A 15,271-nucleotide genomic window follows, 5' to 3' on the forward strand; every position below is an offset into this window, starting at 1 on the left:
TGAATGTTTTCTTGAGAATATCACAACTCAGTATTAAAGAGGGGAGGAAAGTGCTGTATTTCAGACAAGGGAATCAAGTCAGGGATGGAGCTTCAGTGATTAGCTGATGCCTTTATAGCTGGAGTTGATAATGATTGTTTCAAACTTCTTGTTCCAGGATAGCTAACAGCCAGGAGAAACACAGTGGAAAATGCAAAACAACGAAATCATAAAACCTGCCAAATACTTCTCAGAATTGGAAAAGAGCATCCTGCTGGCGTTAGTAGAAAAGTACAAGTATGTGCTGGAATGTAAGAAAAGTGATGCGCGAACTATTGCCCTCAAGCAGCGCACCTGGCAGGCGCTTGCCCACGAGTACAACTCCCAGCCCAGCGTGTCGCTGCGGGATTTCAAACAGCTGAAGAAGTGCTGGGAGAACATCAAGGCTCGGACCAAAAAGATTATGGCCCACGAGAGGAGAGAGAAAGTGAAGCGCAGCGTCAGCCCGCTTCTGAGCACCCACGTCCTGGGGAAGGAGAAGATTGCCAGCATGCTGCCGGAGCAACTGTATTTCCTGCAGAGCCCTCCCGAGGAGGAGCCCGAGTACCATGCTGAGGCCGCTGCCCAAGGTATCGTGCGTGCCGCCCGCTTGCACCTTCCCCTCGGGTAGCCGTTTGACAATTCAGTGTTCAAGTCCTTCATTTCCACGGAGCTTAGAAAAAAAAATAATAACTTTCCTATCAGACTTGACTTTCTTAGTTCAGAATTTCTGGATTAGATAGGACATTCAAGTCATGTTGTCCATAAAAACAGAAGCTCTTCTCTCCTTGTGCTATCTCTTAGAGAGGTCTCAGTAATCACTATTATCACCTAAGAGGGGAAAATAAGGGGCTGCATCAATATAGTTATGAATGAAGTACCTTAGTTGCTTATCTCTATTTTATATATTAAAGAGACTTTGAGGATTCATACTCATTTCAGTCAATCATATTTTTTATCTTTCAAAAGTAGTTTTTGAGGACTGTTGTGTGCAAAGCACCACATTAAGTTCCTCAAAAGGCCACGATAAGAAAGTGAACTATTTCAAAGTTACCAAAAGTACAGAGGCGAATATACCAAACACCCATTTAGCAGTCACCCAAGTTAAAAACTAGCATTTCTACCTATTATAACATTGTGATCTATAGTTTTGGTTTGTGTACTCCAGGAAACATGAGACGTTCTGGAAAAAATTCATTTTTGAAAAGAGAAAAATATACGTAATTCTTAGGGAAGTAAAAGAATGTCACATAATTAAGACTGTAACAGTAGTGGGTCATGGCTTTAAAAAGTTGGAATTAAGGGGCTATTGAAATTTCTCCAGGCAAGGGGAGGGTGAGAATGCATATAGACAAAGTATCAGTAATTTCTGCCTCTTTTAAGATAGGAAAGATCAGTTTATGTAAAGATTCATGGAAGTTTGCAGAAAATATACCTTGATGCAGAGGAAGATTTCTGGGAAAGCCAGAAGGCTGCTCAAAAGGCCCTCCAAGGACCCAGACAGCAAGGATTTGCCTGGAAAAATCCAACTTTTGGCTTGCAGGATGAGAAATTCACTTATTAGTGTCCCGAGAGTAAATTGAAGCTCTGAGAGACTGGTTAATTAAAAGTCACAAGAAACTGTTTAAAACCAAGAATGTTATTCATGTAGAGTGGAAAAGATAATAACATGTTTCTGATTAGCACTTTTTTTTTTCCTGTCGGCAGATCATCCTGGGAAGCTTAATTACGATCAAATGTTTGTTTTCTGATCATTTGGCCAAGGTAAAATCTAGGAAGCCAGTTGAATGTCAGGCAACTCATGTGTTGTTTCTCAGGGTAGGATCTCTGTTTAAGTTGATTCTTGAGTTCCCCAGGTAGGGAAGCTCCCAGTGTTAATATGGACACTGCCAGCTCTCTCTCCTCCATCCTTATTGCTGCTTCTGTGCTAAAGTGGGGTCCGCTGCTAATTGACAGTGTCCTTGCCTTGGAGATGTTTACAGCTTCAGCGAGTTCCTGTCCATTATGCTGGCCTTGGGTGATTCTGTGTCTGTGAGGCAGTGAAAGGAATGGTGCTGGGGGAGGTGAATCAGCAGGGCTGCTTTTCAAATTGCTTATATTCCCTGAGAGATGTTGCTGAGGAAGATGCTGGTGTGGACTGCGTGCAGTTCACTTTGCAGATCTCCAGTCTGGATGGTTGTGTATTGATTTCATCAGCTTCTTCTAAGGGGACAGTCTTATTTCCCCATTTTCAAATTCTTGAGTAGGAACTAGAAAGTCTATTCTTACAGATTTTTTTCCTCTTGCTTTTTAGAGGAAAGGATATAACTTATTTACTCATAAACACAATTTCTAAATTTTCAACAAAAAGGGAATAAATGTGGATTCTCAGTGTCCTTCCTGTAGTGATGTTTTCTAGAGACTCACTTGTAAAGAGATTTTCTTTAAATTGGCTGTGTGTACATATATGGTGCATGAGACTTTTTGCTGATGGTTCTTAAGGTACAGCCATATGCTGTCTGGTTCCTGTTTCCAGGTCAGATCTGGAGGGTGATGGAGAAGTGTGTTGCTTTGTCAGTTGGGAACTGGGTCCAAAATAATTTGTATTCTCTAGTAGTTAAGGTACTGAAACTCTTTCCATACATTAAAACAGCTTTGAGGTTACCTTACCCATTTTGCATTTCAACTTACTTTTAAGAAAGAGAAAGAAAGCTGGAATTGTTAATCATTGTTTCTGGGTCTTGCTGGGGAAAAGGTTGAGAACCTGCTATAGAGTTATGGCTCTTCTTCTTTCGTGTGTCTTTTGGCCCATGGACTCTGTGTGTGTGTGTGTGTTTAGTTAGTATCTCTGCTAAGTTTGTCTCCTGTCTCTCTGTCTCTACTGTGCTGTCCAGTATAGCAGCCACAAGCCATGTGAGGCTGGTAAGCACTTGAAATGTAGGGAGACTGAATTGAGAGGTGCTATAAATGTATGCACTATATCTCAGAGATTTAGTACCAAAAAACAGAATGTAAAGTCTTACTCATAACATTTATATTGATTGAATGTTGAAATGATAATACTTTAGATCTGTTGGATTAAAAATATGTTACTAAAATTAATTTCACCTCTTTTTATTTCTTTAATGTGGTTATGAGAAGAAATTTTAATGGCATATGTAACTCATATTTCTGTCGGACAGCACTGTCCTAACACCTTATACAGTGCCTGTGACAGAATTAGTTGCTCAAAGATTTGTTGGAGTTTAAACAAAGGAGTCTAACACATTCCCCTAGAGGCCTCCCACCAACTATTTCTTATGTGAGATGTCTTCAACTGTGTCATCTTGATCACCGTCCCTTGCATGTTCTTAGCTTTGTTAATAACTTTCATGAAATGTATATCTGTATTTGAATGCACTGGCCTTAAAACTTAATACTTAGGAACGTATTTGTAAAAAACGGGTGTTTTCTCCTTAAATATAATAAAGGAATTTATACCCTGTAGATTTATGATATGTGATAATTTGGCTTCGATACTTAACTTCCATAATCTTTGGGGAACAGGTTTACAAACAAACTAGGGGAGTCGACAAAATTTGCTGGGTGATCAGTTCAGTTCAGTCACTCAGTCATGTCCAACTCTTTGTGACCCCATGAATCGCAGCACGCCAGGCCTCCCTGTCCATCACCAACTCCCGGAGTTCACTCAGACTCACGTCCATTGAGTCAGTGATGCCATCCAGCCATCTCATCCTCTGTCGTCCCCTTCTCCTCCTGCCCCCAATCCCTCCCAGCATCAGAGTCTTTTCCAATGAGTCAACTCTTGGCATGAGGTGGCCAAAGTACTGGAGTTTCAGCTTTAGCATCATTCCTTCCAAAGAAACCCCAAGGCTGATCTCCTTCAGAATGGACTGGTTGGATCTCCTTGCAGTCCAAGGGACTCTCAAGAGTCTTCTGCAACACCACAGTTCAAAAGCATCAATTCTTCAGCGCTCAGCTTTCTTCATAGTCCAACTCTCATCCATACATGACCACTGGAAAAACCATAGCCTTGACCAGACGGACCTTTGTTGGCAAAGTAATGAGGGTAGAATGGCCAAATGTCAGATGCACGTAGGAAAACTAAGCTTTCAGATAGGACTCAAGTATCTTGAGAGAACTTACATTTAATTCATATGCTGTTAGTTCTCTACTATACAGCTATACTCCAGTAATGCAGACATAGGCATGCCAACCTATCAAACATTTCTTAATAAATTCCAGTATTAGTCTTTTTAGTTTAATCCTCTTCTTTTGGGATAGGAACTCCAGTACAGGGAGCTGATTTTTATTTCTAGTCATGACACATTAGATATATAAAGGGCTGGAAAAGTCCTTTTTTGTGTATTATTACTTATACAAAAATCAGCATTATTTTTTTCCTTTTTTTAATCCCCATTCACCACTTTCACTCTTTTCTCCTGAACCCTAATCATTCTAACGTGTTGTATATTCTCTCATGTGTTTTTGAAAGCATGCATTGGTGTTGTGTGTGTATATTTTATTTTTTGCAAATATTAAAATTTTACATAGATTAAAAATCATGCTATAAATGCCATTCCTTTTTCTCTTACCTTTTTTCACTTAGAATGTTTTAAAGATCTATCCCCACCATGGTGAGTAAATCTAACTTGTTTCTTTTAGTTGATGTATAATATTCTGTAGTGTATATCCCCAGCATCTTATTTATCCATATTCCCTGTCAGTCCTGTTTCCATTTTTTCTGCTGAGAAGGGCTGAGTTTTAGCCTGTACATAGTTTCCTTACCATCCTTTGACTGCCTTCATTGGTTTTCCTGATGAAATTAAACTTACTCAAATTGCCCAAGTGGAAGAACACCCCTTGACTGCGTTCTCTGCTCCCAGGAAACACTTTAGGCCTTCTTACCCGTTTTGCACACGATCGAGTTGTTTTCTACTTCAGGTGGCTTTGTTTTACCTGGGAGAGAGATTACATGGTGTGTGTTTGTAGCAGGTTGCCATTCCCAGGAGAGTCTTTTTCCAATTAAGAGGAGACTCTCCCCATCTGAACACTAGCTTCCAATCATTGGAGCTAATATTTGTGTGAAAGTTAATTAACTACTCCATCGGGCTTCTCTAGTTTTAAGCAACAGCTTCTAGCAGAGTCTTGAGAGATCTGGCTTTTTAAATTTAAAATGTGCACACTTTTAAACTAAAAAAAATTAATTTTAAAGTAGACTCATTTAGCTGTTCCCAGACATAAACATACTGTGTTCATGTTCATAAGTCAAGAGAGAAATTTGGAGGTCAAAATTTGAAATATATACCCATAGTCTTAATAATCAATGGTTTTGTAGTGGATACAACCTGAAGACTGCATTTCAAGATATGTAAGTAACCAGCTGAGCAGGTGATATAATGAGAGGGTGGGCGTTGTAATAGTTGAGCTTGTGTTTTAGAGTCAGGCAGACCTGGATTGGAGTCCTGGTTCTTTCAACTAGCCAAGTGACTTTAGCTTATTGTGTTTGGTTTTCTATAATAGTACCTCCCTCAAGGACTTCCCCGGAGAAGGCGGTGGCACCCCACTCCAGTACTCTTGCCTGGAAAATCCCGCGGACTGAGGAGCTTGGTAGGCTGCAGTCCATGGGGTTGCTGAGAGTCGGACACGACTAAGCAACTTACCTTTCACTTTTCACTTTCATCCATTGGAGAAGGAAATGGCAACCCACTCCGGTTTTCTTGCCTGGAGAATCCCAGGGACGGGGGAGCCTGGTGGGCTGCCGTCTATGGGGTCACACAGAGTCGGACACGACTGAAGTGACTTAGCAGCAGCAGCGGCAGCAAGGACTTCCCTGGTGGTCCACTGGTTAAGACTCCATCTTCCAGTGCAGGGGCACAGGTTCCATCCATGGTCGGGAAGCTAAGGTCCCACATGCCATGGGGTGTGACCAAAAATGAAATAAAAAATAAAAACACCTCTCTCAGAGGGTTGTTGTAAGGATTGAATGAGATAATGCTGCAAAGCACTAGCCTAGTGCCTGGTTAGCTGCTCAGAAAATGGTATTGCTGTCATCATAGTCATCATCAAAAGGCCTCTAAAGCCAAGACTTATTGAGAGAAAAATAAGCATTTAGAAATTGGGAGAGATGAGTAGCATTGTCAGGGCATGGACTTTTTAAAAGCTCAGAGGAGTATCCAGAACTGTCCTCTGGAATGAAATCAAAGAGAGAAGAGGCTAAAGGTACCAAAAAACGTCTAATGTGTCCAGTCTTCTTTGAAGACAGTTTCAGATCTGAGACTCGAAAGGAAACAGATGAGGTAATCCTCTTTGCATTTGATCCCATCTGAGGGACCCCATTCTCGGTGCTCAGCCGTCCCCACTCCTTTGTCCTGCGCCTTGGCTCTGCACTCAGAATGCTATTCTTTCTTCACAGTTGTGCCGTGTTGAGAGCGATGTGACCCTCTGCAGCCAATTCATCCCGCACACATTTCTTACAAGCCCAGCAGTGTGTCAGGCCCTGAGCTGGGTCCTCCAGGAGGATGAATTAGAGGCAGTGTCTGTCTTCAAAGTGCTCAGAGACCTGAAGGGGAGGTAGTTAAACCGCCAGTTTTAACAAGTGCTCTGCCAGAGGTAGGCTCCGGAGGCAGTGGGAGCATGAGGGAAGGACATCTAATTGAGGCTGTAGCCGCTGGAGTTGGGAAGACTCCTAGGGAGACATTTTCATTATCTCTGGATGACGCAGGAGTCCTTTTAACCTTCCCTTTCAAAAGTAAGATTTTTTTTTACCTTTTCTTTAAGCTTAATTAGGGACTAGTTATGGTTGTTACCTAACCCCTTAGAGTGAAATCATCTAAACAGCAGCCATTTTCCTTTTATTAACAGTGTTACGAGTTAGGTTTCCCCCAGTAGCCATTAACATTCCCGGCATCCCATCTTCTGGAATAATGGAGTGGACGTACTAATGTAATCAACTCTGTTAATAAATTGATGTTATTTTTCTCCAAGGAGAGGACTCTCATTACCGGAAATATAAAGCGTCCCAAGAAAGCATTGGAGTCAGAGCTAGAATCCAGTCCTACCACATGGAATCATGGGTTAGTGGTGTTAGTGGTTTCCTTACGGAAACTCCCTAACTGATACTCATATCATTGACCTATAAAAATACTAGGGCAAACATGGCACCACCGAATGTGGCAACCTTTTGTATCCATAAGCTCTGTTCCCTTCTGTTCAAAGCTTCAGCGCTAGGCATCCGCTAGGTACCAAGCAAAATAATTGGTGCCCAAGGATAAAAGAAATGAATAAGTCACAGTCCTCAGACAATACTAGGATGTGTTAAGTTCTATAACAGAAGAGAAAAGGAGAGGGCTGAGGTTTCACAGAGCAAGTAGCATTGATCCTGAATGAAGTAGGGGTTAGGGAGGAGGTTGGAAGGGAAACTAGAGTAAGAATGTGTGTTTGAGTGAGGGGCTGGGGACAATTAGTGAGCCCAACTGTAGGCTGAAGGAGCAGTGAGACAGCATTATGGGAGAAAATAAAGATTGTGGTAGAATTGGAGGATACCTGGGATTTTGAAGAGTAAGTCAAGGAAGATAAAGGAAGGTTGGAATTAGATTATGAGGGTTACTTAGGGTGGATGGAAAACAGAGCCAGAGATAGGAACCCCAGGGAAACATTTAAGTGTGATCCAGAAAAGAGAAGAAAGAGCAATCAGAGAGGAAACTTAGGAGAAAGCAATGGTTCAGAAGCTAATAGGGGAAAACAAATGTCAAGAAGGATTGTCAAGTGCTAGGGAGAAGTTTCATAAAAGGGATGTCAGAAATTGTCTGTAGGATATGAATATTGACCCCCAGATGGCAGCGCTAGAGGGAACAGCCAAATGTAGGAGACTGAAGAAAAGTCTGAGGAAGTTAAGCCAGGGAGTGTAGGCTCATCTTTCTAGGAAGAACCTTTGTGAGATCCTATCCAGGGTAAGGGTTAAGACCTGTGAACAGGACCCCCAACAATGGTGCCCTTGTGGAGATTGAACTTCAGTGTTCATGGCTGAATGAGAATCAGAGAGGGAGATCAGACCAAGGGAGAACTTCTTAATCTGCAAACCGACCACTGGCTTCATACTGTGGTCTTCTGCTCACTGGGGGTTGTGCACATTTCATTTTAGAACTTACATCCACATACCCAGGTCTCCAGTCCTTGATAAGCACAGTCTCAGACCACTTTTCTCATAGTTCGCAGTGTCATAAATGACATGATGAAACCTATTATTGTTACTTTCTTAAGGGAAAATTGCTTTCGATGTATGGTTTTTTTTTTTTTTAAAGTCAGGAGTGACAGGGGTACCTGTGGACATGCAGACCAGAGCAGATGCTGTCTCAAGTCATCCTGCCATGGGGGACCCTGTCATTTGAAATAGGATTGATTTACTCTCTGCCTGTAAGATCTTTGAACATATGTTTTCTGCTACTGTTTTTCAGAATCATTTGCTGTTTCAAATAGAGAACTGTGCGATGATGAGAAAGAGTTCATACATTTTCCAGTATGTGAGGGGACCTCTCAACCTGAACCCTCGTGTTCAGCTGTCAGAATAACAGCCAATAAAAACTACAGGAGCAAAACCTCTCAGGAAGGTGCTTTAAAAAAGATGCATGAGGAAGAACACCATCAACAAATGTCCATCTTACAACTGCAGCTGATACAAATGAATGAGGTGCATGTGGCCAAAATCCAGCAGATAGAGCGAGAGTGTGAGATGGCAGAGGAGGAACACAGGATAAAAATGGAAGTTCTCAATAAAAAGAAGATGTATTGGGAAAGAAAACTGCAAACTTTTACCAAGGAGTGGCCTGTTTCCTCATTTAACCGGCCCTTTCCCAATTCACCCTAAAAGACTGTGGGGATGGCCCCCTTGTAATTAATGTGTGTTGGCAAAGAAAGTCTGGAACATGAACTTGCGGTCAGTAACCTGTAACAGAGCTACGAACTAGGAAAATTAGAGTGGTAGTAGACACTTAAGAATACATTCAGGTAAACAGCTGCACCCTGTGTACCCCTTCAGTGGTAAAGAAGCTGTTAGAGTTTTCTGAAAATTATCACTTTGAGTGCTATCCTTCTGAATGTAATGTCTCTTAATTAGAATTCATACAAGAACCATGTGTGAGTGTTGTTGTTGTATTTTTTTAATCAAATGCAAGTGTGACTATAAAGGGAGTGTGGCTGGGTTTTGTGGGTCTTTTTTTTTTTTTTTTTTTAAAACAGCAGACCTTTTATATCCAAATGAATGCCCTCCCATTGAAAGCGGCTGTCTTGGGAGGATACACGTTTCTCCAGCGGTGATGCTGTTGCTCAGTTTGCTAGAGGTCTTTCGGGAACCTCCACAAGAGCTACAGCACACTTTTCAGTTTTTCTGCGTCATCTTCTGAGTGTGGATTTTCCGTTTTTAAACAGCCCGACATATGGAAGGTTATTTTCTAATGTGGCTCATAGACTGCTTTTTTTTCCCCTTTACTCAAAGAAGAGTTCCAGATAATGTCTCCAACAATGGTAGCTTTGTTGGAACTAAGGATGTGGTTACTTTGAGAGAGAAATGTTCGTTTAGAGTTCTACATTCTGTCATGCTTATTTCTTATTTTATTAAAAGACAAGACTTGCAATTTTATAGTCACACTGTGTATGTTTTTTAAAGGTGCTGCTTCCCCCACTGTGCTCCAGTTTTTGCCTTCCTGCTGTAGGTTCCTCCCAATTTTGTACTACTGAGTTCATGCTTGCCCTTAGTTTTAATCTTTAGCCACCTAAGGAAAGACCCTTCCCTTGCTGTACTCCTGGTGCTGGCTGATAGTAACGCTCCATAAGCATTATGCAGTTGGTATTGAGCTTTTTCAGAATCCATTACCAATAGATTTGGAAATATGGATTGATAAATGGATATTTTGACTGAGCTGTGATATAACTTCTCCTGTAGCCTAGTGTGAAAAACAGCCTTGGGAGCTGGGCATAGCAGTAGTTGGGAGAAGCTAAGTGACACTCAAGTGCCATGGCAGGTCAGCAGAGTCTGAGAATGAAACTTTGAGACTGTGTGTCGGGGAAGGAGGAGTATGTATGACATAGGCTGTGCAGGTAGTGTAGGACTAGGAGTCGGAGCTTGAATTCTGAGCTTGGCTCCGGCTCAGGTGCTATGTGACCTTGGGTAACTCCATTTAGTCTTTGGCCGTGGTGTTTCCTGTCTCTAAAACAAGGGAGTTGGTCTAGATAATGATCAGACCAATTCCTTGACTATGGTGTGGTCTGCACAGTCTTGGACGACGGCTGCTAACATCATAATTGTCCATAGGACGTGAATCAACGGGGAGAGTTTATACAGTGGCTAAGCTTCCTTTCATAATTTTGGAATTTGGCTCTCAGGGTCTGTAAATTCAGTAAAGTACATATGTACTCATATATGCATATGCACTGCATAAAACTTAAATGGATATCAATTTATTATATGCACTGATCATATTTTAAATACCTTAGAGGAACCAGTTATTAAAGGGAACCCATGAAGACTAGTCTTCTTTCAAAGGAAGGATGCTTTTGTAAGAATTTGTGTTCTTACTCTTTTTTCCAAATGGACCCTTTAGAGAAGTAGCATCTGGAAAAAGTCTCAAGCTTCATGGATTTATGGGAGACAGATTAGGCCAGAGAATGGCAGGTCCTCAACACAGATGTGAACTGACAAAAGTGTGATTTGCTTCATCTATTGGTCCACCTGAAAATCTCCTTAACATGCCGATTCTGGCATGGGGCTTGAGACTGTGCATTTCTTGCAAGTTCCCAGGTTATGTCAGTTCTGCTTGTCTGATCACCATGATTCTGTGCAGCAAGGTTTTAGAGGACCCTTGTCTTAAAAAAAAAAAAAGCACCACCATTGGGTTAGGTACATTTTTGTATACAGCAGTATGCCATATATTATTATTCTTTCAGAATTTGCCACCTAATCACACAAATAACAATGTAGAACAACACAAAAAGAGCTCACACATATAATGGAACTGTAAAAGCATCGAACTAATTCCTAACTGAACAAATAAAGGGTAATTAAACCAGCAGGCTAAAGCACGTGTTCTACTGTTAATGGTATTTATGAGTTCATAACAGTTTTCAGCCTTGAGTTGCATTAGAAACAGTGTTTTATAAAAAATTTGTCTCAATGGGTTCCATTCCCAGGAGATTCAGTTTTCCTGGTTTGAGGCCTGGTCTTCTATATTTTGGGATTTTGCAAAGGATGATGATGCCCAATTGAGACTGAGACCCACTGGTGTAGAGTTCACAAACGTGTATCATTTGGTCCTTAATCCAGTGAAGTCCAGCAGCAGTGAGGAAATGATGCTCAGAAGAAACACTTGCACCAGGCTGAAAGCTAGTGAATGGCAAAACAGGACCTCAGTGCTAGGTCTCTTGACTTGAAAACAAATAGCTCCACCTGCCTGCTCCCACCCCATCCCTCAAAAGCTCTGTCATGGATTTCCTTTATCCTGAGAGCCAGATGACATCTACAGCTTACTGGTAATGTCTCCACTTATGAACAGGTATATCCCGATGCATTCCACTTTTGAGCAGTTCTTTACCTGAGGTGGAAATGCAATAAACATCTCTTGGCAGGTGCTGTAGAGAATTGACAGATGAACACTAATACATCCCCTGCCCTGCCGAATCATGGACATAGCCCAGTAGGAGAGCTTGTACACAGCTGTCGTGTATTTGATCAGTGCACGTCTTCTAGAGCATTTGTAGCTCAGCAGAGAGTGAAGACGGAGAAGGCAATGGTACCCCATTCCAGTACTCTTGCCTGGAAAATCCTATGGATGGAGGAGCCTGGTAGGCTGCAGTCTATGGGGTCGCTAAGAGTCAGACATGACTGAGCAACTTCACTTTCACTTTTTCACTTTCATGCATTGGAGAAGGAAATGGCAACCCACTCCAGTGTTCTTGCCTGGAGAATCCCAGGGGCAGGAGAGCCTCGTAGGCTGCCGTCTATGGGGTCACACAGAGTTAGACACAACTGAAGTGACTTAGCAGCAGCAGAGAGTGAAGAAGCTTGAAGGAAAGCCGCCTGGAGGAGTTAGCATTTGAGCTAAATCTTTAGAGTTGGTATTTTGGTAGGTGGAGATTCAGAAAGGAGAGCAAATTCACTAGATGTAAGACCCTGATGAAGATTTGTGCCAGGAGACATGTAATTGGGAGGACGTGGAGTAATTTCCAAATTCGGCAGTAACGTGATCAAAACGGTGCTCCAGGAGGAAGATTAGAAGATGGAACTGAGTTTAGAGAAGACGAGTCCAGAAGACAAGTTAGGAGGGCTTGGCTCTAGTTAGGATGAGATGATAGGAGGACCTAGAGGAGGCTGTAGTGCAAAATGAGGGAGACCAATGTGAAGGGCGGGAGAGGCATCACTCAGGCTTGGTAGATTTCTATTGTTGAAGTGGATGACTAGGGTTTTGAAGTCGATGCCTGAAAGAATGATGTTGATTGAAACAAAGCAAAGATGCGTCTGGCTGACAATGGCCTAGGGGAAGCCTGGACGCAAACTGGTGCAGTTGCTGCCGCTCAGCCTGGAACACCAGCTCCTCCTCTCACCTCCTCTTTGGCTGGCACCTCTTTGCTCTGACTTCTGCCACTTCGGCTGCCTGTGCTGCTCCTTGCACCTGTTCAGCTGACGTTTTAACCCCTCCTCGCTGGGTCCTCATCACCCGACTCATTTGGTGCTGTCTCTGCCATCAGGACCTCCACTGCAGCTAGTGGTGTATCAGTCACTGTCTCTTATAAAGGCTTCACACTTGAAAGGTCAGGAAAGACTATCGTTGACCCTTAACAACTGGGGGGCTAAGGGCACCAACACACCCTAGCTGTGGAAAATCCGCCTATAACTTTACAGTCAGCTCTCTGTATCTGCAATTCTGCATCTGGGGATTCAACCAACCGCAGATGGTGTCGTACTATGGTACCCAAATATTGAAAACAATTTGAGCATGAGTGAACCTGCGCAGTTCAAACCTGTGTTGTTCAAGGGTCAACTGATTTCTTTTATCTTGGGCTTCAGTTCTCTCCTAGTTGGCACCTACAAATTTCAGGGTATTTTTTAAGCGTCCCTTGTTGTGTAAAGACGCACTGACTGAGAGGCTAATTCCCACGTATGCCTATTACAGCCCCTTTACAATAATCAAACATAGAATCCTACCTTATTATGCATTAAAAATTAGGAAATATTTTAGGAACTTTTCAGGGAGAATCTTAAAATACATTGTTTTTATTTTATTTTATTTTTTTAAGACAAGAGCCAACAGAAGGAAAGAGGCATGGTGGGGCAGTGTATTTGAGTTGTCAACAGCTTCTGCAGTGTCGGGTCAATTACATCAGCACTTGGTCTGGACCAGGGGAGAGGAATGGTTCTGCCTCCCGGGAATGTCAGAAGGACCTGATAATTATATTTGGCAAAGCCATGAAGAGTGACTCTGTAATGTCATTGCAAAGAATTACTCTCTTAATAGCATCTCTAGATGTCCAAGCTGTTCAAATGCAATAGCACTTCTTTTCTGCTGCAGCTTTCCTTTCCGCTGGGCTGTTTCCCAGCTGGTCCTCTTGTTCTTCCTTGCCCTTTTCTGTCTTCTGCCTTCCCAGCCCTGTTTCTGCAGCCCCTCCTTCTGCACCCACAACAGTCTGTGCTGACCCCTGTTTTAGAGTTGGAGTCACCTGAGAATGTGTGTGAGGGAGATACTTGCCAACACCCAGCATATTGAACATGTGGTATCAACAAGGTGAAGTGTGTAGCCTTAGACTAGCCATAATATCGACCATCTGCTTCCTTGCGGCATCCGCTACTTCTGTGTTGGTGGAACTCAGATGTCGCGGGAAAGGTCACCGGTGATTCATGACTGCAACAAATCCTTTTCCTAATTGTGCCATATGTTATGCCCTTCAACACAACTTACTAATCTCTGCCTCGGTTTCTCCATCTGTGAAAGTGGTGTAATACTTATCTACCTCCCTTGAATGTTGTAAAGACTAGTCTATGTTAGTAAAGCACTTTTGAAATAAAGAGTGATGTAAAGCGTTTTAACATTATTGTTGTCATTGTGACATGGATGCAACCCTGTAGAGATGCTGCTCTGTAGGGGAAGAACCCCAAGGATACCATGCTTTAGGAATACCCACTATAGAAAATTTCCATAACAGATACCAGAGTGATTTTGGGGGGTATATGAAAAATTTCACCATAGCATTTCTTTAAACGGCGCTTTGGTTCATTTAGAATGAGATGTGATTATAGAAGAGTGATTTATGTAAGATTTTTAAAGAACATATCTATTGAACCTCTATTACCTAATATAATAGTAGGGTTTGCAAGCTGATTATTAACCTAACAGTGCAGTTTATCATCATTAGGTGGAAAGCTTCTATTTCTACATTCTCCAGATGCCCAGATTTTGTGCATGCAGGTTTTTTCACTGTTGCCACTGATTAGAGTAGACAGAATGGGGCTCCTGCTACTCCTGAGTGAGGGGATCAACAGCTCCAGTTCCACTTGAAAAACATTCTCACAGCACTGCCAGTGTGGAGGGGAAGACTCACCATGTGTGTTCATCAGAGTAGGGGGTTCTCTGGCCATAAACTTGAGTTCCGTGTCATAACTCCCGGTAACTGTCAAGAGATTTAATTAGGTTCTGGTCTGAGTTTTCTCTTTCATGGGTTTGTTGGGAGAAAAAAATTGCAAACCCTGCTGTTTAAGAAATTGGTTGTTTTTAATCAAAAGGACCTGTTATAATGGAACTACTGTAAGCAGCAGAAGTTAAGGTCCCAGGGAAATCCCTGATGGTCCAGTGGTTAGGATTCTATGCTTCCACTGCCTGGTGCCTACGTTTGATCCCTAGTAAAGGAACTAAGATCCCACAGGCTGTGCAGTGCAGCAAAAAAAAAAAAAAAAAAAGGTTCCAGTTCTTTTTTGCCTCATCATCTGGTTTAGCTTCTAGAACAACCGAGAAGGAAACTCTGCTCTGCTGTGAGGTGCATGTGGTTCTAGATTTTTATCCTTGAACCTCAGAGAGATTTTGGGTGGGCTAGTGTTATACTTTCTGCAGGAATGGAAGGTGGTCACTGTAGTCACTCAGCCTTTGGGAAGTCTGGAGGCACTGCTGGGGTCGCTTGGAGCCCCAAGCTGCAGGGGTAGGAGCTGTCCAGGGGAAGCCCTTCTCAAGGTGACGGCAGAAGGATGAGAGGGCAAGCCCACCTGGGAAAGCACATTTCAAGTGTCAGTGTGATA

General features: G+C 42.4%; 1 protein-coding gene across 5 annotated transcripts in view; it reads left to right on the plus strand.

Annotated features, from left to right (window-relative positions):
- MSANTD3 (Myb/SANT DNA binding domain containing 3) overlaps positions 1-14,071 on the plus strand; it is a 37,827-nt gene extending 23,756 nt beyond the window's left edge. For all 5 annotated transcript variants that reach the window (XM_019966649.2, XM_070795202.1, XM_070795204.1 and 2 more), the window contains 2 exons: positions 158-608; positions 8,454-14,071. In XM_019966649.2, the coding sequence (XP_019822208.1) occupies positions 191-608; positions 8,454-8,863 (828 nt within the window). In that variant the 5' untranslated portion in view covers positions 158-190 and the 3' untranslated portion in view covers positions 8,864-14,071. The remainder of the gene's footprint in view (positions 1-157; positions 609-8,453) is intronic.
- Positions 14,072-15,271: the final 1,200 nt, after the last annotated feature.

Source organism: Bos indicus, chromosome 8 (genome assembly GCF_029378745.1).
Source record: "Bos indicus isolate NIAB-ARS_2022 breed Sahiwal x Tharparkar chromosome 8, NIAB-ARS_B.indTharparkar_mat_pri_1.0, whole genome shotgun sequence".
Lineage (NCBI taxonomy): Eukaryota > Metazoa > Chordata > Mammalia > Artiodactyla > Bovidae > Bos > Bos indicus.